Raw genomic sequence first — 24,951 nt, forward strand, 5'->3', positions numbered from 1 at the left:
AGAACCAACCTGCATTATAATGTGCTTTAAATGAAAATGAAGTATACTATTTGCTGTGATTAATTAGCAGTTAGTTGTTGTGCTAAGCATAGATCCCAGTTTAAATCCGTTTCCCATGTGCTGTTTGTGTAGGTGATAAACAATGGGCCCAGCAGACTTCCAGGCTCCACGATGGACATCAGGATACCCAACCGTCTGGCTGGGAACGGACCAGATATGTTCCATATCATTGACACACAAGTGAGTTCCTGCCACTGATGCTGTTGTTTGTGTAGACTTCATTCTCAGTACCTTCTCATCTAAATTTCATTTGTTAGTGCTGTAAACTGTTCTTCCTAGGTATTTTGTGTCACATCGTGCCATTGTTGATTTTTGATTGGCTGACAAATTCTCAGAGGTATAACTTCCATGTCAATTCACTCATTAATTCATTCATTATTTCTTTATTTCTTTCATGTGGAGCAGCTTTTATTACAAACCAAAATTAACGCAAATTGCGTCATATCTGCATTGCCACCGGGTGCCTTGATTTGCAATAATTTCATGACCCCATCATCAATTATTCCTTACATATATAATTTTGCCAGGTTATCTCTGAATCGGTTACAGACACTTTTGAAATGAATTGCAGCCTTGATGAGGGTTAATTGGCAGCGTAATAACGGCCTTTTAGAGAGTGTTTAAGGGACAAAACAATCTTGAAAAATGTCTTGATGTAAACGTACATATGGCAATCACGGTATAAGTAGAACAACTCATCCTGGATTCTTGCATTATTCCTATATTACATGCATTACATTTTCAAAAATTCAACAGTCCATTGTCAATTTTTCCTTACTTATATTACGTGTAAAACATTGTTTCTACTTAAGGTTAAGTATGAGATTACATGCACCATATTTACCTTATAAAGTACTTCATAAATGCCACAATTGTTGCATGTTTTGATTTTTTCAGCTAAATATACAGAGCTAGGCTTTTTCTATATTGCATCTATAGAAATGAGTGCGGCATGTTGATTATGTTCTTTTCACATACAGTGCGGAGTTTAGAGAGGTCAACATCCTCAGGCTTATAGTTACTTCAGAGGTGATAGACGAAGTTTACAGAGCTGCCATGGATGGTGCCTGAGTAAGACTCCCAACAAGCTTCATATCGAGGGTAGAAATTCAAGACCAGCATCACATTCAAATGTTGATTTAACCCGTACAGCAGCCATATTACTAGATCAGGCAAGGGATCAAGCTGGTGACTGTGAATGGGAGGACGGGAGGTTTGTATCCCACCCTGTACGCCCCATATGGAATCACTTACGAGGGATTAGACGGCTTGCACGAAAGGGTGGAATGGGACACTTGGGGAAAAGCTTCTGTTCACCCTGACTAACCTGCAGCACAGTGGCAACGCCGGGTAACCCGAGGAGTGGATGTTCCCAGGCGCCCACATGGACCGCACAAACACTCGGCCCAATTAAAAATGCACACGTGGAGGAATTCCACTGCTCACATGGCTGAAAACATATGGGCCGTTTTTACATAAACAGTTTGGGCTGGTCCCTCGATGCTGAGGAGATGTCTTAAATTAGTGAGGGTTACGTGACGCAGATTTTTTCCAAAACCTAGAGCTGGTTATAGTCATCTTCTACCCAGGGTCCGAAATTAACACCCGCCAAGCGCCAAATGCGGGTAGATTTTCCGTTTGGCGAGTAAATCTCAAAAGGCTATCCGCCACACTGGCGGGTGAATGTTCCAGACATTCTAGAAAGTTCCGGGAGTCTCCCGCATATTGATAGCAGTTCCCTGATGCCCGCAAATTAGTTTAACCTCCTGGAATCTAGAGCGAGCGAGAAAGAGCGCGCAAATACTGTGCTTCAAACCGTGTAGCGCGCGCGCCGCAGAGAGCGAGAGACCTTGTGTGTGTGTGCGTGTGTGCCTCAAGAAGCGTGTGTGAACCTTCACACCTAAAATAGACCTACACTAAATATATTTTTCAACTTAAATAATTGACAAATTAAGATGACAAAAAAAAAAACACTGGATCAGTTTGAAAAAACTTTTTTTTTCATCAGACTACAGACTACCTCAATCCACAGATTGTCTAGTTTTTACTTTAAAAAGTAACATGTCTACATGATGTGGCTATATAGCCTACTGTTTTTTTAACCATGCAGCAAACAAAACAAAAAAGATATATATATATATATATATATATATATATATAAACAATTTTTTTAACTATTAAACCGTTTAACTGATAGTATTAATCGGTAATTTTTTTTACTTTCGGTAAAGTATGTGATACTCTTTTACTTAAATTACTCTTACTGAAATTACTCTTACTGAACCTTCAAATGTACTGTTATGAGCACTAGTTCCATGCTCATGTCCATGTTTTACTATTTGTTGCTCTGTTTTGACTTCTATGTACTCTTATTCATTCAACATAATACCTTATCTCAATTAAACGTACTGAAATTAATGTATATGTGACACAAAAAGGCTGTTTATTATTTTGGCCGGTAAAAATTATGCTTGGCTGGTGGATTTTTTCATCTACCAGTCCCCGTGGCAGGTGAGCCAAAAAGTTAATATCGGACCCTGCTTCTACCTATCAAAGCCACAAACAATTTGACCCGCATTTAAACTGCTTCAAACACTGGCTAAATTATTTATTTATGACTTTTTCATGTTCAGGGTCATGAATGTGCAAGTTGTGACACACACACTGTAAAAATTATTTTTGAAAGTTATAAATAAAACAGATTGTTGGAGTTTGTTTTATAAGAAAACATTTCAGTTATTCTACTTCAAAATATAATGTTTAATCTAATGTGTTTCTTGCCATTTCTTTGTAAAAAAAAAAAAAAAAAATTATTTCAGTGTAGTTTTGTATTGTGTAGTGTAGTGTATTATGCACAGAATGCATACAGTTTGTGCCTGGAGTGGTGTTACGGGTCAAATTGACCCCCACTGGTTTACAAGCAGTTCGCCAGAAATCGACACTTTGAAAAACTGCAAAGAGCCAAACAACCAGCAACAAACAAAACAAACAAAAAGAAAAAAAAGAAAAGAAAAAGAAAACCTGTATTATAGCTTAGACTAAAATATGAAAGATATATCATATAATTTGGGTTTAATGTGACCTCTAACACCAACAGAGGACCTATTTTATTAACACAAGCAAATTTTTTAATGCAAAAGCTGATTATTGGCAAGTACACAGTTTTTTTTAACATACTTAATGTTTTGCATTACAGTTTAACTTGTGTAGCTAGAAATGTTTGCTTTCACATAATTGTATATTTCTGGCCTGATTTTACTGCCTATTATTTGGAATGACATTCATGTTAAGAGCGCACATACAGTATATAGGCTCATTGGAAAAATGTGCCTCTACCTACATTTTCGCAAATTGTATGCATACAATTCACTGCAGTAAAACACCAACAATTTTCAATCCTTTTCACACAAATTATTATTACAATGGCAGAATGTCTATAATAAAGGATTATTTCCCCATGGTGTCTTGCATAATACTTTTATGACCTCACAACACTTTTACCATAGTACATGATTTGTAAACTAATACATTTTGAAGTTTGCATCACATAATCGGCTCCATATGTATGACTTTTCCATATGTATGACTTTTCTCAACTTTTATGTTGACCACTTGTTCGATAGTTCAGTTGGTACAGCATTGCACTTGCGATACGCAGTCCTGTGAAACACTAATCACAAAAAAAGACCTCAAAGATTGGTAAAAGCAAGCTAAAATGACATGGTACCTTCAACAAATGCATTTTTATCTCAAGTTTGCTTTTGTCAACACTGTCGGTTGGGTTTATTGTAGGTGGTACATTATTTTCAAGCACGATAGAGCATTAATCTTTTACCATTTAATTTCCGAGCTGTCGCGATGCATAATAACATAATAAACTGTTGCAAAATTCATGTTCATCTCGTTCGGATAAAAACTAAATGCACATTTAGCGGCACTCACTGGACATTTCACAATTCAAACATGCAAGCAGCAATATTTTGCAGTAATGTCACCAATTGCCAATAAGCTTGGGTTGTATATTTCTTAAAGCGCTGTCTAGGGAGGCAAGTCATTAGGTTTTGAAACGGTACTGTAGTGAAAATCAGCCCGGGAGTAAATGACACACTGTAAAGTAGGCTTGTTAAGTCATACATGAAACAGGCTGAGATCCTTTCCTTTGACTTGGGAGAAGACAATGTGAGGTCTTTAGATGCTTTACTCTGTGGAGGTCTGACTGGAAAGGATGCGAATTAAAGAAAGAGGTGAAGTGTTCCCCGGGGCCAGAGGGGTGGAAGGGGCAGCGGGATATTAAATCACTCCAGATGGGACACGCTGTCAGAGAAAGGCTTCTGATCTCCCACTGGGAAAGAACTTCCTTTCGTTATCTGAATTACTTAGCAAGTCTGAGCTCACTGGATGAATTACAATGTCAGCACATCACCTTTCAATAATCCGACCCAACCATTGGCAGTTTGCACATGAAAAGAATTTGATTTAAAATATAAATGGACTTATTTTGATATGTTTATGAACATATTCTATTGATGATGGCAGCGGTAATTCATCAGTTAACAAGTAGGGTAGAGTAAACAAGCGTGTTTAAGCCTTTAACCGAACTGTAAGCAGGATTATTATAATTAACTAAGTAGTATATGAATGATGCTAAAATAACTCTGAGTGTGAGATTCTCCCACAATGAATTTTTTTTTTGTGATCAACTCTTTATTGTCTTTAGAAATAAAATAGCATCCCCTCAGACAGTGAAGGGGGAACAGCAGACATATTACCGATAATTTAACAATATGAAAGGAGGAGAAGAAGAAGAAAAAAAAGGGTCATTCCTTTATATAGTCCAATATCTTGCCAAGCATCAATGGTACTAGGTTTAGCCTTGTTAATTGTGCTTTAGTACATTCACAAGTCATTATTTTGTGGAGGCTATGGATCCAATATGTTTCTGCACACAAGTGCGGAGTAAACCAGTTCTGTATTATAGTCTTCTTTGCAGCTGTAAACACAGCAAAAAAAATTATTTTTTGCAATGAACTTATACTGGAGTCAGAGTCATCATTGAGAAGACATAAACCTGGATTAGACATGTAAATTTGATCTTGTTTTCTGTTTGTCTGCAGGTATCAGAAGGTCGAGGGAACTGCACGTGGCACAAGAACCCCAAACCCTGCACAATCCCACAGGACAAGGAGAGCATCTTCCACACCATTTTTGCCTTCTTCACCAAATCCGGAAGAAAAGTTCTGGTATGACAAAGGACTTTTTTGGGAATAGTAAAAAAAAAAAAAAAAGCTCACTGTGTGTAAATGGCATCCAGATGCATTTAGGATTTGGAAATATTTGCATATTTAATGTTGTTTGACAGCCCTTTTTCCCAACGCATTTGCATTAGTGCAGTGGATTGCAGCATTTAATGCCCCCAAAAACACTCTCCTCATTTCACATCAGTTTTTCTGCTGAACGGGTGAATCTTTGATGGTATACTGTGTCAACAGGACTGCGACCGGCCTGGCAGAGCGTGTCTAACTATTTCCTGCAGTCTGGGCTCTCAGGCTAAAGAAGAGGCCACAAGTATAGATGTGCAAATACTACTGAACACTGAAATAATACAGAGGGTGAGTAATTGGCCTAATAATGTAAAAAAGTTATTGTAATGTCAATGCAAGTCATGAGAGTGTGGTGAAGGAAATTCTGTGATTTTTAATTTACTGATCTGATTCAAATTTTAAATGTGGCAGAATTTAATACTAAATTACTCATCATTTAAAGTAGTTAAACTACAGTCAGGCTACCATAATAAATCTTTTTTGAGCAGCAAATCAGCATATTAGAAAGATTTCTTAATGATCATGTGACACCCCAGTTGAAAAATGTATTAAAAATGCATTAAAGTATATTTGTATTGTACTAAAAACATACTCACGTACATTTGTAATACATTTAATAGTACGTCTTTTTCTCCTGGGACTGAAGACTGTATTAATGATGCTGAAAATTCAGCTTTGCATATATTAAGATATATATAATATACAACTAATAAAGCAGAAACCGTGATTAAAAACAGTGCTACACAACAGTTTTAACACGCTATTTTGCTACAAAAAAGACTGGAACAATTGAGCAGTGCCTTCACATTTATAATTAGGCTGATGCGTCTCTGTGTCTGTCTGTAAATGTGTCTGTCTTTATGTGTGGTTTGCAGGACAGCTCCTCTGTGATCCAGTTTGTGACACGAGGTCACGTGCAGCTGGACGACAGGGCCGTGGAGGTGTCCACCGGACTTCCAGAGGAGATTTCTGTGAGTGATCAAATGGATGAATAATCCAAACCAACAGTCAGGCATTTCTTGCCAAGCATATTTGTACCATTACTGTAAACTACACTCAACACTCCGACATGCTAGTGGTTTTCATTGTGCGATTGAAACCGGTATGATTATTGTCTTTGAAACCGATCGGGACCCCTGATGCACGGAAGAGAATTAAATTGTCCGTTTGCATGATTCGGAGCTCATCAACTCGTAGTAGATGTGGGTCGAGTTTGCTGTTCATATGGGAGTAGGAAGCTTTTTTTACTCAACAGCTGTGCTCAGGAACAGTCGCCTCTAATACTGCAGGCCTCGGCGTGCCGATTGATTGGAGGAATATGGGACGTGTTTCAGTGGAGCTGATGGTGTCTGGTGCCATGGCATCTCACTCATCCTTGCATTCAGCTGATTGGGTTTCTGACCCGGTTTCAACCAGTGTAGTGGCCAATTCCTAAAAGGGATGTTTAATGGGTCTGTGCCCCTTCTGCCCTCGGCACTTAGGAAATGCATTAGTCCCAGAGCAATCTTTTATTAAGTTGCACAAGACAGTCCCTCGTGCAAATGGTGGACATGAAACTCTCATTTAGAAATTACATTAATACCACACAGTCTTCTAGCATGCTTCAAATGTATCATTTCCATCATGTTCACAGCCACCTAGACAAATTGGAAATGACAGACCGATTGTGATCGCTAAACCTTTATATGCTACTATATCTTTACTTTAGTCTTCGGCTGAGTCAGCTGAACTCAACAAATGCTTTAGATATATTTATTGCGATATTTATATCTTACCCTTCAGTTTCCATTGTTAGTCAAGAATAGAAGTGATATAGTACTGTTTATCTCATAGGCCGCACACAGTGGAAGATATTATTGCTCTTTCATAGCTCAGGATCGACTTCACCTCAGAAGCTCCTAAAAGTAAGTAAATAATGCTGGAGGGGAAAAAAACGTGGCAAATCTGAGCAGGGTTTGTAGTTTGAGAAGAGATCATAACTCAGAGGAGACACATGTGAGATACTGGGATCTCAGGAGAAACATCTGAGAAGCAGGAGACTTCTTCAAAGCTCTTCATTTGTATCGTATTACTGCTTAGAAGAAACAACTGAGATATAAAAGAGATCTCATTTGTGATTTTACATGACTGCAGGCTGTGAACTGTGGTATTTTATTTCTGCCCTCAATATTCAAGGAGTGAAAGTGTGGCCAGAAGCTGAAGCGAGATTTAACTGGGCTGGCATCTCTCCAGACTGGGCTTTTCATGCAACATTTACATCCAGATTCATTGAGGGAACTGTTACTCTCGCTGTGTTTTTGTGACAGTACATTATGGTTGTCAGAGGTGAAATTCTTCCACATTTAATGGTCAGCGAGCACGTATGCCATATAACACATATTGTGCATAAAACTTGTATGTATGTGTTTCGAGTGTTATTTAGAAGGATAGCTCATCCTTAGATAATGATAAATGAAGTTCAGTTGTAAATAAATTATCTCTTACTGACGTTATACAACGATCTGGATAAATGAAAACCTTCACGGATGTGTGTTTGATTGATTTGTTGACTTGAAATCTCATTTCCCTTTGACTGAGTCAATGCCTAATATACTGTAGACTCAGACATTATAACATTCAGGAAATGACACACTGTTTCATACAGTCTATAAAATCAGATCTTTGGTCCCACTGAGATATGACGATCTCTGCTATGTTTATTTAACTCTGTGAGGTTATGACGGGCTCTGCTGAATGTTGTGTGTATGTTCACTCTCTTGCAGCTGGTGTTTGAGGCTCTTCACAGTCAGGAGCCCAGGGGTTACGTGGTGGGATGGATCATTGCCATCAGTCTGCTGGTTGGGATCCTCATCTTTCTGCTTCTCGCTGTGCTGCTCTGGAAGGTACTGCTTTCGACAACACATGTTTCTGGATCAACATCCGTGTTGGTTCTGGAGAAAATACTTGAGGTTGCTGTTGGATTTAGGGGCTTCAATAACATTCTTATCAGCCTAGCATTTCTCTCTGATTTTAGGAGTAGGTTAGGATTAGATTTAGGGTTGGCAGGAGTCCACCAAACGTTTAACATGTTTAGATATTTCACCACCCATACTTTTTGGGAAATAATCATATTTTATGAGTTCCGGTCACTGTGCAGAGGAAGAAATAGGAGCCGTCCACATACTGTAAAACAGTGACTGTAAGACCAAGCAGAAGCATCTACTGTAGAAACCACTAGAACTGGACAATGAATTCCTATCACTATTTTTATTTTTATTTGTAATAATATTTACTGTATTTTTGATTAAATAAATGCAGACTTGGTGAGCAGAAGAGACTTCTTTCAAAAATGTGGAAACATTGAAAAAAACACATTTTTGACAGGTAATGCAAGTTTTATGAATTTGTATTAAATCATAAAACACAGAATCCATAAACAAAAATATATATATACCCAGAATTTGGGGAAAAACTTAAACTCATTTCATTGGGCCCTAAATTAAAAGGGCAGCTTACACAGTGGAGTTTACTTGTAAACAAACAAGTTATATTTACACTCGACACAGGACTGAATCGGGTAAACAGTAATAGACTACTGTTAACAAACACTTATCTGATATACGGCAACTAATATTCATGAGCCACGCTGAGAAGCTTTATGATTCGTGTACGCCACACTTTTCCGATCGTTCCTAAGGCCTTGAGGATTGAGTTCAACAACTTGAACAACATTATCAACCCGTCATTTCTCTTGGTTTTAGGGTTATGCTAATATGTAAGAGTGGTTTGTGATATAAACATTATTCCAGAATCAGAGGATGGTGAACCATACACATGCTCATACTAGGTTTCCTCTCTCATTGGTCCAAATCACAGAGATGTCCAGTCCAAATGAGCTTGTTTGCTCTTCATGTTCACTTTGTCTTTTCACATGAGACCCAGTAGAAATCAAAAGCCTGAAATGGTTCCTGTTGGACAGCAGTTCAGTTCTTTAAAAGTAAATGTCAGGAGAGAATGTGACCCATCAGGTCACGGTGTGTTGAAAGAGTACAACCACCTGCTCATGTGCAGCGTCCCATTACAGTTAAATTAGCACTGGGTTGCTTTTAATATCCTCTGACAAAAAAAGGCACAGTAAAACGGATGTGGATGATCTGTTTTTTTGTTTGAAGTACAGTAACAAATCTTAGATAATGAAACCTCAGTGAAATGATGCAGTACGTGAATGACGACTGGGATTATAAGTAGTGCATTGATGGTCTTGGTACTTTAGATTCAGATTCAACTTTATTGTCATTGTGCAAAGTAAAAGCACAGAGCCACTTTAGTTTGGAAATATACTTCCCTCAGCTAGACTTTGCAGGAGTCTTGTAGAGGGTCACATGTCCCTTAGACCCTCATTCACACACTACTGATGTTTTTCTTGGCCTGAGGGGTCAATAGAGAGCTTTAGTCTGACCGTAAAGTGAACAAAACACAGCGCTGACAATAATTTACACATACACATAAAAGCGATTCAAACGGATTTCAAGGCTTCTCGAACAAGACCTTCTTTTCTTTTCCACTCCATTACTTTCCAGCGGGAATACTAGAGCAAATCCTGGAATGTTGGTGTAGGGATACTTTCCCCCCCAAATCCCAAAACTGCCAAAGTAAACCTTCTCAACATGAGCTGCACATGTCCAGCTACTCCAGCTTCAGGAAATGCCTGGAGAGAGCTGAGGTCTGAATCAATAAACTGCATTCAAACAAAGACAAACCTGTTGAGTCACAGGAAGAGGAACAGCACATTTCCTTTACAGTAGTGCTATCTGTGTCGCCCATCCCACTAGTTATCTGACACCCAGCCGCTCCGTTGGCTCGAACTACACAAAGATGGTTAGCTCAAAAATGACATCATTTACTCTCTCTTGTTGCTCAGAATCTGTGTGATTTTCTTTCTTTTGAGAAACACAAAGGAGTTTTCCATACAATAAATTGCACCATATTCATATACACTGTATGTATGTATGTATATACATATATATATATATATATATATATATATATATATATATATACATACATACACTGTTGCAATCGAAATTATTCAACCCCCATTGCAAATCAGGTTTATTGGCAAAATGTACAGACTTTTAGCTGTTTACAATGAACAAATCAAACAAAAGTAACACGACAAATGTTTCAAGTGGTTTCCCCCACATTTAACAGAAAATGCAACTTTTAATGACTTCTGCAGTTTCAAATGTATTCAACGCCCTAGCTGAATAAAGTACTTCACAACAGCACAAATCTGCAAAAAAGGTGTTGTCTCAAGCACACCTGATGCAACTAATGACGGGCTTGACCACACCAGGTGTGCTTGAGCTAGAACACATGAAATAGAAGTCAAAAGAATGGTCCAAAACGTTAAGAAAAGATTTCATCGCTCTTCACAAACAAGGAACAGGATACAAAAAAGATAGTGAAGGCACTAAATGTTCCTAGAGACACCGTTGGAAGCATAGTTTGCAAGTTCAAAGTTAAGAGAACAGTGGTTACACTACTTGGACGGAGCAGAAAAGGGCAGCCATCAACGGCTGCAACCAGAAGGCAGGTTCAGAAAAACCCACGAGTGACTGCAAAAGACCTGCAGCAAGACTTGGTGGCCACAGGCACTGAGGTTTCAGCGGCACAATAAGGCTTGTACTAAACACATGTCAGAACTCCAAGTCTACACCACTACTGACCCAAAAGCACATGAAAAGTCGGGTCCAATTTGCTCAAAATCATATAAATAAGCCACAGAGGTTTTGCGATTCTGTTCTGTGGAGCGATGAAACTTTTCGGCCCTATGGATCAGCGTATGTCTGGAGGAAGAAGAATGAAGCATATTCTGGACTGAACACTTTCTACAGTTCAGCATGGTGGGACTCAGTGATGGTCTGCGGCTGATTTACGTCCCCTGGCACTGGAAACCTGCAGCTTGTGGAAGGCAAGATGGATTTATTCAAGTATCAGGAAATCCCAGAAGAAAACTTCATGCCGTCAAAGGGGAAGCTTAAGCTTGAGCGTCACTGAACAGGACACGGATCCCAAGCATTCCTCAAATTCCACCAAGCCTTGGTTTCAGAAGAAGTCCTGAAAGATACTAGTGGCCATCAAAGTCACCTGACTTAAACCCCATAAAAAGTCTCTGGAGGGATTTGAAGAAGGCGGTTGCAGTACGTAAACCCAAGAATATTGCTGAACTGGAGGCCATTGCTCATGAGGAATGGGCTAAGATTCCCCAGAAATGCTGCCAGAAGCTGTTGTCTGGTTATACATCTTGTTTAAAGGTGTTCTACTAAATACTGAAGATGCTTGCCATGACGGGGTTGAATAATTATGAAACTGCAGAAGTCATTAAAAGTTGCATTTTCAGTTGAATTTGGGGAAACCACATTTGTTGTGTTGAACTATTTAAATTAATTTTGTTTGATTTGTTCACTGCAAACAGCTGAAAGTCTGTAAATTGTGCCAAAAAAACTGATTTGCAATGGGGGTTCAATAATTTAAATTGCAACTTTATATATATAGTTATTCATTTAAAAACTTCCACTCTGCTGTTGCTCAAATTTCATTAGCAATTCAAAATATGAATGTGTACACATTCAATCCAGGCATTGATGACACCTAATACCATTGCTAATGTACATTTATAGGATGTATAAATATTTTTGTATACCTATATGATTAGGCATTCCTCTTACAGTTTGAATATCATCAGTCATTAGGGATTTCATAATGAAACCTTATGTTAGATCAAGGCCTTCAAAACGTGTGGTATTTTCATAGACTATATTTAATTTGATTAAATACATTTTTCCATCCCCTTTCCTCTGACAGCAGGACTGCATTAGGTTGAGTGTATCTGATCTGCCAGTTAAAATAAGTAGTTGTCCTTCCTTTTTCTGCTATCGATCAAAAGTTTTGGGTTGGTAATATTTTTAATGTTTTTGTAAGAAGTCTCTTCTGCTCGCCAAGGCTGCGTTTATTTTAACAAATATACAGTAAAATTGTGGAATATTATTACAATTTAAAATGATGCTTTCTATTTCATGTTAAACTAATTTATTCCTGTGATCAAAGCTGAATTTTCAGCATCATTACTCCAGTCTTCAGTGTCACATGATCCTTCAGAAATCATTAGAATATGATGATTTGTTGCTCAAGAACAATTTCTGATTATTATCAATGTTGAAAACTATTATGCTGCTTCATAATTTTATGGAAACTGACATTTTTCAGAATTCTTTAATGAAAAGAACAGCATTTAATTGAAATAGAAAACTTCTGTAACATTATAAATGTTTTTACTGTTTCTTTTGATCAGTTTAATGCATCCTTGCTGAATAAAAGTATTCATGTTTTCACACTATTAATTTTGTCAGCGAGTGTCTGTACATCTGTACATCTGTCCACTGTCACAGCCTGAATGTTGCTGACACAGTTATTTTTGTGTTTTGCAGATGGGATTCTTCAGGAGGCATTACAGAGAAATCATAGAAGCGGAAAAGAACAGGAAGGACAGCGATGAAAGCTGGGATTGGGTCCAGAAGAGCCAATGAGAGCTTGGATTGGGTTCAGAAAATCCAATAAGCTGCTACCTTCATCACGGCTCTCTCCTAAAACCCTCCAGCCTTCCATATGTGGAAGAAAAGAATATTCTCCAGATTTTCCGGAGGTTTGACACTTTTTTTCATTGATGGTGATCTAGCTGACGTTTAAGGTGACCGCGTGGCCTGCCAGAAAACACTCGCAGTGGAATACCATTGATCCCAATGGGACAGGCCTCTTGAAGAGACGGAAAGAGAGACTTCCTGAAAAGGAATGTGGATATTGTGTCAATACTAGCAGACAATTACAACCCTCAGGGCGCTGTTGAAAAGCAAAAAATCTATTTTTTATAAAATGTATTCAATACTGTATAGAAGAGAGCTTCAAGAGTTGTTTTTAAAGCACTGATGACTGACACACGCCAAAGAGATGATGTTATTCCTTCACAGTGTTTGCAGATGAAGGGGGGACCTTGAAGATGGATTGTATCTCTTTATCCCCTCAAGTTTTCATTTATAGAGAATACATAGCAAACTCTGGAAAACAGTTATCAGACAAACTGCATCATTGCAACTGCTCGAGTTGTTCATTTCAGTCCAGTTGTGCTAAAAACAGAGAGAGAAAAGAATCTACGTTCTCAGCTCAAACACGTTTTGTTCATGATATGTGAAATTCACAGCTTAGTTCTGCACAGTTCTGCATATCTAGTTTGTTCTGCACTGGATATTGACCCCACTGAAAGATGCATGATATTCCAAAGGAGATGTCTTCATAATCTTTCACCAAAATATATGAACTTTTTCTGACTTAAGTAGAACACAAGTAGAAACTTTTCATTATCTAATCAATTCTTAATGGGTGCAATGAATCAAATCCCAGCCTACAAATTCTCCTCATCAAATCCTTTTTCACTCACAATGTCGCAATTGTTTGACTTAAACGAATAGTTAGCACAAAAATGAAAATTCTGTCAGTAATTACTCTCCCTCATGTTGTTCAACCCCGTAAGACCTTCGTTCATCTTCGGAACACGAATTAAGATATTTTTGATTAAATCTGAGAGCTGGATCACTCCTCCATAGGCTTCTTCAGGGATTGAACTTGCCGGCCCCGAAAAGTTATTAAAGTTATCGTTAAAATAGTCCAAATGACTACAATGGCTCAATCTTAAGTTTATCAAGCGACGAGAATACTTTTTGTGCGCAAAAACAACTAAAATAACGACTTTATTTCAACTATTCATTTACTTCTCTGTTATGTTTCATGTTGTATTTGTATTTGTATATGTCCACTGGAAGCCTCAATACCAAAACAAATTCCTTGTGTGTGCAAGCACACTTGGCAATAAAGCTCTTTCTGATTCTGATTCTGTGGGCCTCGAGTCAGTTCACTAGTGTAACAGCGCAGCGCTTCTGTGTTGTACGTCACACACATCACACACATGACCAGCGTCGGCCAATAGTGAGCCTACGTGTGAAAATCAAAAAAGGAAATCAATAGTTGAAATAAAGTCGTTATTTTTTGTTTGTTTTTGCGCACAAAAAGTATTCTCGTCGCTTGATAAACATAAGATTGAGCCACTGTAGTCACTTGCAATATTTTAACGATGTCTTTAATAACTTTTCGGGGCCGGCAAGTGTCAATCCCTTAGAAGCCTATGGAGGAGTGATCCAGCTCTCAGATCTCATCAAAAATATCTTATTTCGTGTTCTGAAGATGAACTAAGGTCTTACGGGGTTGAACAACATGAGGGAGAGTAAATACTGACAACATTTTCATTTTTGGGTGAACTAACCCTTTAAGATCTCAAGATAAAAACAATTACAATTCTACTGCAAGTATAAAAATATTATTTTTGGACTTGCAGCATGTTCTGTGTTATTCTTCTACAGTCAATCTAACAGCATATAGTATGTGTCTCCTGCTTTTTAACAAATCCCATGACATGTTTTTTGACGTTCAGACTGCATAGGCACGTGTTTTAACCATGTAGGACCTGCAGTGTGTAATGGCCTAAAAATAGGTGGGAATGTGCAGTACTTCATCACTGGGCACAAACTCGTACTTTGGAGCTTATTAGAATAAATTGTTTGGACTTAACTCAGAGCGCAAGCCCTGTACATGAGCTGTCAGACTTCACAGCCTTTAACCGCTCAAACAAAGCTTGTTACCAATGCAGAAACGGCACGGAGCCCAACTAGGTTTGATAGCTTTTTAATATAGAGATTTTAAATTTCTCATCTGAAAGACAAAATGGAACTGATGATGTTTTAGACGTTCATTGAACTTGGTTGTTTGTTTTGTTACATTTTCCCTTTCCCTCTCATTTTAGAGGGTTTCTTTGAAAGCAAATGTTTACCAAATGATCAATAGCTTTGCAATTGGATGTCAAATGATCTCTGGAAGATTTTCAAATTTATATATATATAAATATCACCATGGCATGGCAAAAACACGGCTGCTTTTCATGTCCGGCCCAACACCAGGTTCTTGCATCCGTGTGTTTCAGAGAGACACATACTTGACATTGTAAGTGTGTAACATAACTGTGAGTGTTGTTGCCATTATCACCTATTTTGAGCATTTTAGAATAAACTACTGTCACTGAATTTCAGTTTTATAGATGTATTGAGAAATATGTTTGTTGTACAAGCTCAAGCTGTATATTTATCTACTGAAACTGCCATTTTAAAATTAAAAATCACAAACAGATGTTTCGTCTCTGTTTTGTTTCGGTGCCACCCAAAATATTAAGTGTTGCTTGTTGCACTGAGGCCCTCTAGTGTAAAACTAGCGTAGTTTACACTTTACAATGTTCAATGTCTGCTATTTTTTACTTATTATATATGACCAAATTCATTATACAATGATGTGCTTTATAAAAAATAAAAGTAATATGCTTGAGTAGTTGGAATTTAGCAAGTGGCGTCTGGTTATCATCTTAAAAATGGTTCGTTTGAATTATAGGCCAATTTTGTTTTAAGTTACTTTTAGCAATGCAATCAAATGATGATTCGGGATGTTGAAAATCCGTTTATATAGAATGGTTAATCCATAGTGGAAGTGGATGGAAATGCATTGTATTCTGGAATACAGTTTATTAATAGTAAAAAAAAAGTAATTAGAAGGATTGCTATACAGAGTAAAGGATGGAATTACAAGTTTGCATCAAAATTAGGAAAGTCCTCAAATTGTTCTCGGCATCTGTTTAGACATTTAAACAAATGAAACTACACAGAAATGTATATGTTTTAATATTCTGAATTAAAGTATTGATTGTTTTAGCTGTACTTGTTATTACACAATTTCACTAGCTCTTTATCTCACTATGAGTGATAAATTACTTTGGTTACCATGGGATATCCGAGAGCCAAACAAACAGTTCTGCAACACTGCAAATGCACTGCATTATTCATTAGCTCGTTCATTGTGTGACAGGCAGAGCACTTGCATGGAGCTACTACACCACCAGGTATGCTTATTTTAATATATCCATTAGCAAAGAAGAGACACAGTCAGTATCTGAAATTGTTTGACCTGATATCCCAGTCTCAGAGTAGCACATGTAATGTTTTGTTCCCCCCAAGTAATGCATTTATATAGACATGTATTCAGTAAAAGTGTTTATTTCTTGTGCTAGAAGAATGACATCTGTGCTGGAGGATGGCTTGATAAAAACGAGCTCAATAGAGCAGGTTGCAGCTCCTCTGTCCACTCACCTGTGTCACCTCATCCTGCTGTGCGGGAGCGAGACTGAACTCCTCGAATTCGTCCCACTGGAAACTGCAGCTAAAGCCGTGGCCAAAGCATCCAAAAACATGGCAGCTGTAGCAACAAGGTCAGTTGCATGATTTTTATTTCTAATTGGGTAGAAGGTGAAGCATATAAATATTAACAATATAAAAACGTGTGTGTGAGTGTGCATGCTCTTGTTTTCATGACAACTGAGGACATTTTTATGATAACATACCTTCAATATCAGGACACTCGGAAAAATGAGGACATTTCATGAGTCCTCATATTTCAAATGGCTTTAAAAACATACTAAGCAGTGTTTTATTAAAAATGTAAAAAATGCAGAATGTTTTCTGTGATGGGTAGGTTTAGGGATAGATATGGGCAGTGTGTGTGTGTGTGTGATGGGTAGGTTTAGGGATACGGACAGTGTAAGGGGATAGAATATACAGTTTGTCCAGTATAAAAACCATTACGCCTATTGAATGTCCTCACAAATCACAAAAACAAAGCTAACAATCAGTAACAAGGTCAGTTGCATGATTTTTTTTTCTAACGGGGTAGAAGGTGAAGCATATAAATATTTACAATTTAAAAACAAGTAAGTGTGTGTGTGTGTGTGTGTGTGTGTGTGTGTGTGTGTGTGTGTGTGTGTGTGTGTGTGTGTGTGTGTGTGTGTGTGTGTGTGTGTGTGTGTGTGTGTGTGTGTGTGTGTGTAAACATAAACATCTGAAATGTTGCTGTATGAAAACAAAAGTGGGGGAATTACTATAGTACATGTAAAAAAGAAAACATTAGCTTGGTACAATGTGGGGTGGGAAAAAACAAGGAAATAACATGCTACTTTTTTGTTGGATGGTATATCGGGTCCACAGAGGATTGATATTCACGTTATACCTCATATGCTTGCATTCAGGCTTGTGACAGATACTGAAGACGAGATCCTGAAAATGGAGATGGATCCACTTGTGGAATCCCTGACTGTTTCCGGTCAACATGTGCTCCTGGCCACCCAAAAGCTCAGCATACAACCAGAGGTCATAGAGCACAGAGAAGAACTCATCGAAGCCACTCAAAACGTGCTGTTAGGTGTGGTCAAGGTAACATCTTTCGTGCTGTAAAGAAAAATAACTGTAGGACGTGAACTGTAGGCTTATATCAGCTCTAGACCTCAGTGTTTACTTTCTTTAGACCTTGATCAAACTCACCTGCAGTGTTGGGTAAGTTACTCTAAAAAAGTAATTACTGTACTAATTACTCTTTCTAAAAAGTATTTAATTACTTTTAATTACTAATTACTTTCTAAATCCCATATCAACCTCAACCAGCTGAATAATACAAGAATAGACAAGAAACTTTGAATTCTTTCAAATAAATACTATAAAATTGCATGAATTATCCTTAAACTGACCAAACAATTTAAAGGGAGAAGGTTACATAATAAACATACTTTTTAACATCAGACAATACATTTTGATGTTAAACCCACTACTGTTTTATATAGAATTTTTCTAGTTAATACCAGTCTGATCTCATGACATTTCATACTTATTTTACAAGGTGGCTAATTTGTACGAGTGAGGTCGTACGATTTAGCCACCTCATAAAATGCACACGAATTGCTGTGAGATCGTATTGGTCTATACACAGTATTTAGCTCAATTACATTAGAAGTAACTGTAATTAAATTACAGAAAAATTAAGAGTAATCCCTAACTTTACTTTTCGAGGGAATTAGTAGGTAATTATTTAGTAAGATTACTTAGTAATTAGTGGTAACGCTTCATTTTACAGTCCTGTTTCCCATGTACATACTATGTACTTATTATAGTAATTACAATAACTGGGTAATAACTAGGTACTAACCCTGAACCTACCCCTAAACCTAACCTAAACCCATGTACTTACCTTATTTTACCCAGTACTTTCTAGGTAAGTACACTGTAAGTACTGTACTGTAAAATGAAGTGTTTCCTAATCAGTTACACCCAACACTGCCTGCCTGTAACTTTCTATTAATTCTGAAGACTTTAGCTGTGCCCGAAATCGCCCCCTATACCCTTAAATAGGGCACTTGAGGAGACAAACATTTGTAGTGGTATCCGAAAGTGGTGACCATAGTGGACGATGGCCCTGTCCCAAATGGCACCCTAAGCACTCGCGGTCTTCCTACGAGTCCGCACTTTCGTGACGCTACACCGCTTTGACTGTTGGGAAGAAGTCTGCTTAACGGACACGCGGCACCCATTGTAAGTCCACAAGACCGAAAGTGCTTATGAGGTGTGGTATTTGGGACAGAGCCATTATCGAGTGCACTCATTTAATCCCACAATACACCGCAATAATGAGTGTACAACTGAAGTACACTCAACAGCTAGAGAATACCCATAATGCACTGTAAGAGTCGTGTGCTGAATGAATTACCGCGTCTGACCAGAAGATGGCGCCGCAGATTAATCATCCATCCATCCATTTTCCAAACCTCTGGTCCGATGTGGCTACAGCGTAATATCATACAGGTATAAAGTCCTCTTTAATTGATTATTTTATTGTTTAATTAAGGTTTATTCATTGTTTCCATGACAGAGTTCAAGATAAATCTTTCCATCTTACTACAGGAGCTGCCAGTTTGCTGTTTCAAGTGATTTTTAGACGGCAAGCAGAAACTATGCAAATGAGGCACTCAGTGTCCGAATTTACTCACTCGTTTTCATTCACTCCCTCAAGTCAACTATATTAGTGAAGTAATGTAGGGAATAGTGAATGAGGGATTAGGGGGCGATTTTGGACACAGCCCTTGTTTAGCTTATTCATGTGTGTTTGATTAGAGATGGAGGAAGGAAAGTGAACCTTGAGGGCCAGAGTTAGGAGCCCTAGCCTACAGTACATGTGTGTGTCCAGACGGTAATTCTTATTCTGTGAAAGGACCTGCAAAACTCACATGGGGAATTCATAGTTTATTTAGAGTTGTGCTGCAAACCTAGTCGTAAATCTATGCCTAAACCTTAAACATGAACTTTCAATCAAATCTTTTGAGTTTTGCAGAAAAAGGTTTACCATCTAAACACGATCGACTTACATGATTGAAATGCCACCAATTCCAAATGTTTTTTAACTATAGATCCTCCTAGTTGAAGATGATGCAACTGTAAGGAAGATCACAGCGGCTGCTGACTGGCTTCTGCTGTGTCTTTCTCAAGTCGGAGCTGCAGCGAACATCTCGTCCTTATTAAAAGCATTTCAAGTATACGCAAAGGCAATGCTGTTTCTTCACAAATTAGTGGTGGAAAGAATTCAGGAACTGCGTGACAGGAAACAGCAAGAGTATTTGAGGGCTTCTCTGGAAACCCTGAAAAAATGTGTTTCCATGCTGCATACTGCCATGTACACGACCATCAAACATCCACACAGCGAAGAGGCTAAGGGTGCAAAACAGTACATCTTAAACCAGGTGGATTCAACTGTAACTGACATCATAACCACACTCAAGAGCAATTGTGAACCAGCTTTGACGGGTTCATGTGGATACTACACTGAAATACAGAACAAGATACTAAGACTGCTGTCTGACCCTGCTTCTGTTAAAGATGGTGGGTTTGATGTTATACTTCATGACCTAGTGTTTCACAGCATGGCGGTAGCAAACACGTCTCGGAGGGATATTCAGTTTGAGGTTGCTGCACACTCCAAGCAAGTCCTTCAGCTCTGGTCAGAGACATCACAACACATGAAATGCTGTGATGATCAACAGCTTGCAAAATCATATGCTTCCCTTTTGCAGAAAATCCGCAAACTTGAAGATGCTGTGGTAAAAGCCACCCAGTTTCAAGTAATGAACATATTTGTCACAAGTTCAACTCCTTTGGAACAGTTGGGGCACACCGTAGGCTATACTTTCCAGGATGAGCAAGATGATGATGGGTTGGATGTGGAAACACTTCGTGTGCAATTGGAATCCTTCACGGCTCATGCTGACAAAATATCAGAGGTGGCTGGCTTCATCTCTGCTTTAGCGTGTGATGAAAAGAGTCTTGAGGATGTAGAGAACTCAAGGGGATGCATTATGAGACTGAAACATGCAATTGCAGCACTTGTACAAAATTTTGAGGATGACAAGGTGCGTTCAAGTGAAGTTCTGGAAAAACTAAAAGAGATGCATCAGAGATGGTCAGAGGAGATGGAGCAGCTCTTGTATGCTTGTAGTAGCATTATAAACGTGAAGGACTTTGTCTGTGTTTCTTTGCAGGAGATGGAGAACAACTTCAAGGGGTGCATTAAGGCACATAAAGATGAGGATGCACAGTTTCTCACAAAACAGGCAAGCATGCTCATTGCCCATATGAGCTTGGTTATCCAGCTCGTGAGAAGACATGTCAGTAGGAGTGACAATCCAATCTACCGTAATGGACTCCTGGTTCTGATAAAACAAGCGGAAGGATCTGCTGCTGAAGTTGCAAGCTGTGTCACTGATATATATTCTCACACCAGTCTTAGCATTGAGGCTTTCTCATTGCTTTCTACTAGTGTCTCAACAGCTTTAAAACACTTTGACATTCTACGTGAAGGACTTGATGGTTTGCAGCATCCACATCTTCTCAGCCCACTTCGAGAGGGGGCCCGCCAGTCTGCTGGTGCTGTACCATGTACTAACCCCGTTTCAGAACATGAAAGCTTAATTGCAGACTCTGATAAAACAGAATCTTTAGTGCAAAGTTCCACTAGTGAAGAAATTCCTTGTCAGCTTGAAGTTGGTTTGGAGAATCATGCTGTTCAAACAATAATAAACCATGTTGTGTCAATCACCGAAGAAGCATGGATTGCACCAGTCGTGGAATCTAAAGCTGTTGCACAGCTCCATAATATTGAGATGTTGCCTCTTTTGTGTGAAGTTGTCTGCATGACCAAAGGTAAAGATGTAGAGGCTCTCAACATGGCTTGCACTGGAGTTCTAGGACTCTCAAATAGCTATGCCCAAGCTACAAGAGAAGCCATCAGTGTCATAGACGCAGCTGATAATGATCAAGTGGAAAGTCTGCGGTCCAAACTCGTGTCATTGACACCCTTGCTAGTTCAGACAGCGCAGGAGACAGCCATGAGCTCAGCCATGGGTACAGATAGCATTTACAAGCACAGTACGCAATTCTCTGACCTCATAAAAAATGTGCGGAAGATACTGCTGCCAGTGGCTGGGATGTGGTACCATGCTATATCCTCCATGTTCCAAAACTATGTACCAAATATGTTGGAGTCCATCACACAGGAACTCACTGAGGTCATGTGTTTGTGTGCAGATGCTGTGCAACTTGTGACATCAGCAGATATAAAGTTGATAGGTGGGTGTCATGAGAGTATAGGGTCTTTGCAGAGCAAGCTCCAAAAAGCTCAAACCAACACCAAGAATCTCACAGACATAGTGGGTTCAAGACCAACTCGAACTGATGAGCTTGATGGTCACTGCATGCTTTGGGCCTTGTCTGTCCAAGTACTGTTGAACTCATTGGATAAGATGTTGGGAACTACTACTACTGATGGTAAGGGGCACCTAATTACACATCAAATGACACCCAAGAAATGGTTGGCAGTACTGTCCGAGAACTCACTTCGTATACAAGAAGCCGCAAGATTGTCTTCTCTGAACTGTCGAGATACCTATAAAGTAAAGCTGCTAGGAGAGCTTCAAGAAGACGTGAAGACGCTTATGGACTCCTACCTACAGGTTGCTGAAGGGGTTAGTACGGTGTCCCTCTCAAGTGCCCTGATGCTGGCAAAGTCAGAGCTGCTTCAGAGACAGCTTCAGATTAAAATGAAAGCACTGGCTTGTCTTTTGAGCAAAGTTAACCAAGATTATGTAATGGCCATTCAAAATACTATTGCTTTGGCATGCTCGGTCCAAACAAAAGACAGTAAAATGGAAACTGAAGAGAAACGTGCACAATTTGAAAGTGCTGCAGAATTGCTCATGCAGAATGTTAAAAGCGCAGCAGAGTCCATCCAGGACTGTTTCAACTTCATTAGAGACCCAAAGGAAAGGTCCAATCTGAGATTCATTAATGACCACTTGACATTTCAGATGTCAGACATTGTGAGTAGAGCCAGATTAATAGCAGAGACGCAAACTCTTGGAGACACTCTCACTCTTGATGTTCAGTCACAGTGCTGGTCAGCAAAGGCACATTACCTTGTTAAAGAACTCAGTAAAATAGATGGAATTCTTGTGGTCACAAAGGAAAAGATCAAGTGTGGCTTGCAGGGCAAAGAGTCAAGTGGATTTGTCATGTCCCAGACACAAAAGGCAACACAACATCCTACTTCCACAAATACTCAAGTACCTATTAAAAGCAAACCAAGTACCAGTATCCCAGATGTGTCCAATCAGGAACCAAAGAAGGTAACACAATTGTTTATAAATCATGTTATTGTGCATTTAGACTAAGCCATGTAAAATGTAATTTATCTACCCTAGGAAGAGACATCCCAGAGGAGCCCAGGAGGTCCTGTGTTCACTTTAGTAGGTTCAACTCTCTCTTACACGTCTCTCTTTCTGAAATGGGAGACTGAGAAGTGGGATGACAAGGGTAACCAGATTGTCAAGGTGACAAAAGAAATGGCAGATAAACTCTATCACATGGCACAGTACCTAAAGAAGAAAGGGCCAATCCAGGTCAGAAACTTTTAAAGTTTTGTTTTGAAAAAAAAAAGGTTATGTTCCCATATTGACAAAAGTTTGTTTCACCTGTAGACTAAAGATGCTTTTGTAACATCTGCTAAAGATCTCGTCTCAAGTGGCCAGTCGATCACCCAGTTTGTGCGTGTCATAGCGGACCACTGTTTGGACAAGCATTGCACAGATGAGCTCTGTGTCATTGCAGAGCAGATTCTTACCATTTCCAACCAACTTACCATCATATCTAGGTGAGAGATAATCAATAGCATATTAATCTCCCCGAATCCCAACAATTCTGGTTGAAGGTCTTTCTTCCCTACATCACTGACTAATTCAATCTTGTTTAAACGACAATATTACCAATAAATTAAACATGCAAAAATCTCATGTGACCCAAGGGGTGCATGGTGTCTCTCCAGTGTTAATGCAGTTACTCCTGGGTGCAAATCATCAGATGAGATCCTGGTGAAGAACGCACAGAATCTACTCCGGACGGTTATCCAAGGAGTACGAGCTGCAGAAACTGCTTGCATCAGGGTAAGGGAAGTTGAAAAAGCTTATTATTATATATTTAGGGAGCAAAAGGTTCACTGTGAACAGACAAGGCAAAAAGGAAACCAAAGTCTGGTGCATAACACCAGAGAATGAATAAAAAGTTGTGGTGTCTATCTTCTCTTGTATGTTATCTGGCATGATCAACTTTGATGTTTTCAATTTTAAATGGCTCTATCTGATTTTACAGGGATTGAAACAACCTGAGCCAAACTCTGAAGCAGCAAAAGCAGCAGCTTTCTGTTTCCAGTGGAAAAAGAGTCTCCTAATCCACCGAGCTCAAGAACAGCTCAACCCTGAAACCGATGATTTGGGGCTACGAAGGACCTCCCAGCATTCAGCGGCTCCCAGCCTCGCTCCACCCATCAATGTGTTAGAAAATTACAAACGAGTAAACATGAAATAAACTGTCTTAATTTTTGCCTGTAACTTTTGGTTTTATTCTGTTGTTATTGTATAGTGAGAGATCATAAAAGAGCCTGCACAGAATGTGCTTTGTGATTTTCAAAAAGAAATGTATTCAGAGACCTTAAAAATAACAAAATGTGCATAATGCAGTCTAAATAGAAATTGCATGCCTGATCACATTTATAAATCATTTACCTCAATACTTATAAAAAAACACAATTTATACAGGTTCAGACATTTATATATTATAAAATTAATGTGTAGAAAAAATACATAAATACAAAAAATATTAACTTATATTCCTGAAATCTAAAGGAAGAAAAATATGTTGAGGTATACATATTTATGCATTCAATGATTGCGAGGATTGTAATCTTACATTAGGAATGTTCTCTTTTTTTTGGTTGCATTTAATTGGTATTTTTCAACTCATTGTCTAATTGTTTCATATTATGTTTCAATTACAAACATTTTTGGCGATAGATTTCAGCATACATACATCCTAGATATAAGTTCAGGTGTACAATTTGTACTTATAAACAAATGATGATGTGACATTGAAACCATTTTGTTTTTGCACAGAGCACTTTTATGGCCTCTGAATAAATATTTACTGTAAAACAAATATAATGCATTAGGCAGAAGGCTGCAACA

At 38.6% G+C, this 24,951-nt stretch overlaps 2 protein-coding genes across 3 annotated transcripts in view; both read left to right on the plus strand.

Moving 5' to 3' along the window:
- The window catches only part of itga9 (integrin, alpha 9), an 83,779-nt gene extending 69,475 nt beyond the window's left edge, over nt 1-14,304 (plus strand). Inside the window, exons 23-28 of one of the 2 annotated variants that reach the window (XM_077217433.1) lie at nt 133-240; nt 5,175-5,300; nt 5,550-5,669; nt 6,257-6,352; nt 8,144-8,263; nt 12,851-13,911. In XM_077217433.1, coding sequence (XP_077073548.1) covers nt 133-240; nt 5,175-5,300; nt 5,550-5,669; nt 6,257-6,352; nt 8,144-8,263; nt 12,851-12,949 — 669 coding nt within the window. In that variant the 3' untranslated portion in view covers nt 12,950-13,911. Of the gene's footprint in view, nt 1-132; nt 241-5,174; nt 5,301-5,549; nt 5,670-6,256; nt 6,353-8,143; nt 8,264-12,850 lie in introns of both variants that reach the window. The other variant, XM_077217434.1, reaches the window with a different exon arrangement.
- A 2,062-nt stretch (nt 14,305-16,366) lies between these two features.
- On the plus strand, nt 16,367-24,922 carry LOC143724416 (uncharacterized). Its single transcript, XM_077217430.1, has 8 exons — nt 16,367-16,410; nt 16,579-16,776; nt 17,590-17,773; nt 19,795-23,061; nt 23,137-23,334; nt 23,413-23,585; nt 23,757-23,874; nt 24,080-24,922. Exons 2-8 carry the CDS (start codon nt 16,583-16,585, stop codon nt 24,293-24,295), a joined length of 4,350 nt encoding a protein of 1,449 aa, XP_077073545.1. The 5' UTR covers nt 16,367-16,410; nt 16,579-16,582; the 3' UTR covers nt 24,296-24,922.
- The last annotated feature ends 29 nt before the right edge of the window (nt 24,923-24,951 follow it).

This window comes from Siphateles boraxobius, unplaced genomic scaffold, assembly GCF_051911475.1.
Source record: "Siphateles boraxobius isolate OS27281-9 unplaced genomic scaffold, OSU_SipBor_1 73, whole genome shotgun sequence".
In the NCBI taxonomy this organism is placed as follows: Eukaryota; Metazoa; Chordata; class Actinopteri; order Cypriniformes; family Leuciscidae; genus Siphateles; species Siphateles boraxobius.

Coding starts and splice junctions, on each gene's coding strand:
- LOC143724416 (XM_077217430.1), top strand. CDS start 16,583: ATGACATCTGTGCTGGAGGATGGCTTGATAAAAACGAGCTCAATAGAG. Junction 23,062..23,136: donor CCAATCAGGAACCAAAGAAG/GTAACACAATTG, acceptor TATCTACCCTAG/GAAGAGACATCCCAGAGGAG. Junction 23,586..23,756: donor CAACTTACCATCATATCTAG/GTGAGAGATAAT, acceptor GTGTCTCTCCAG/TGTTAATGCAGTTACTCCTG.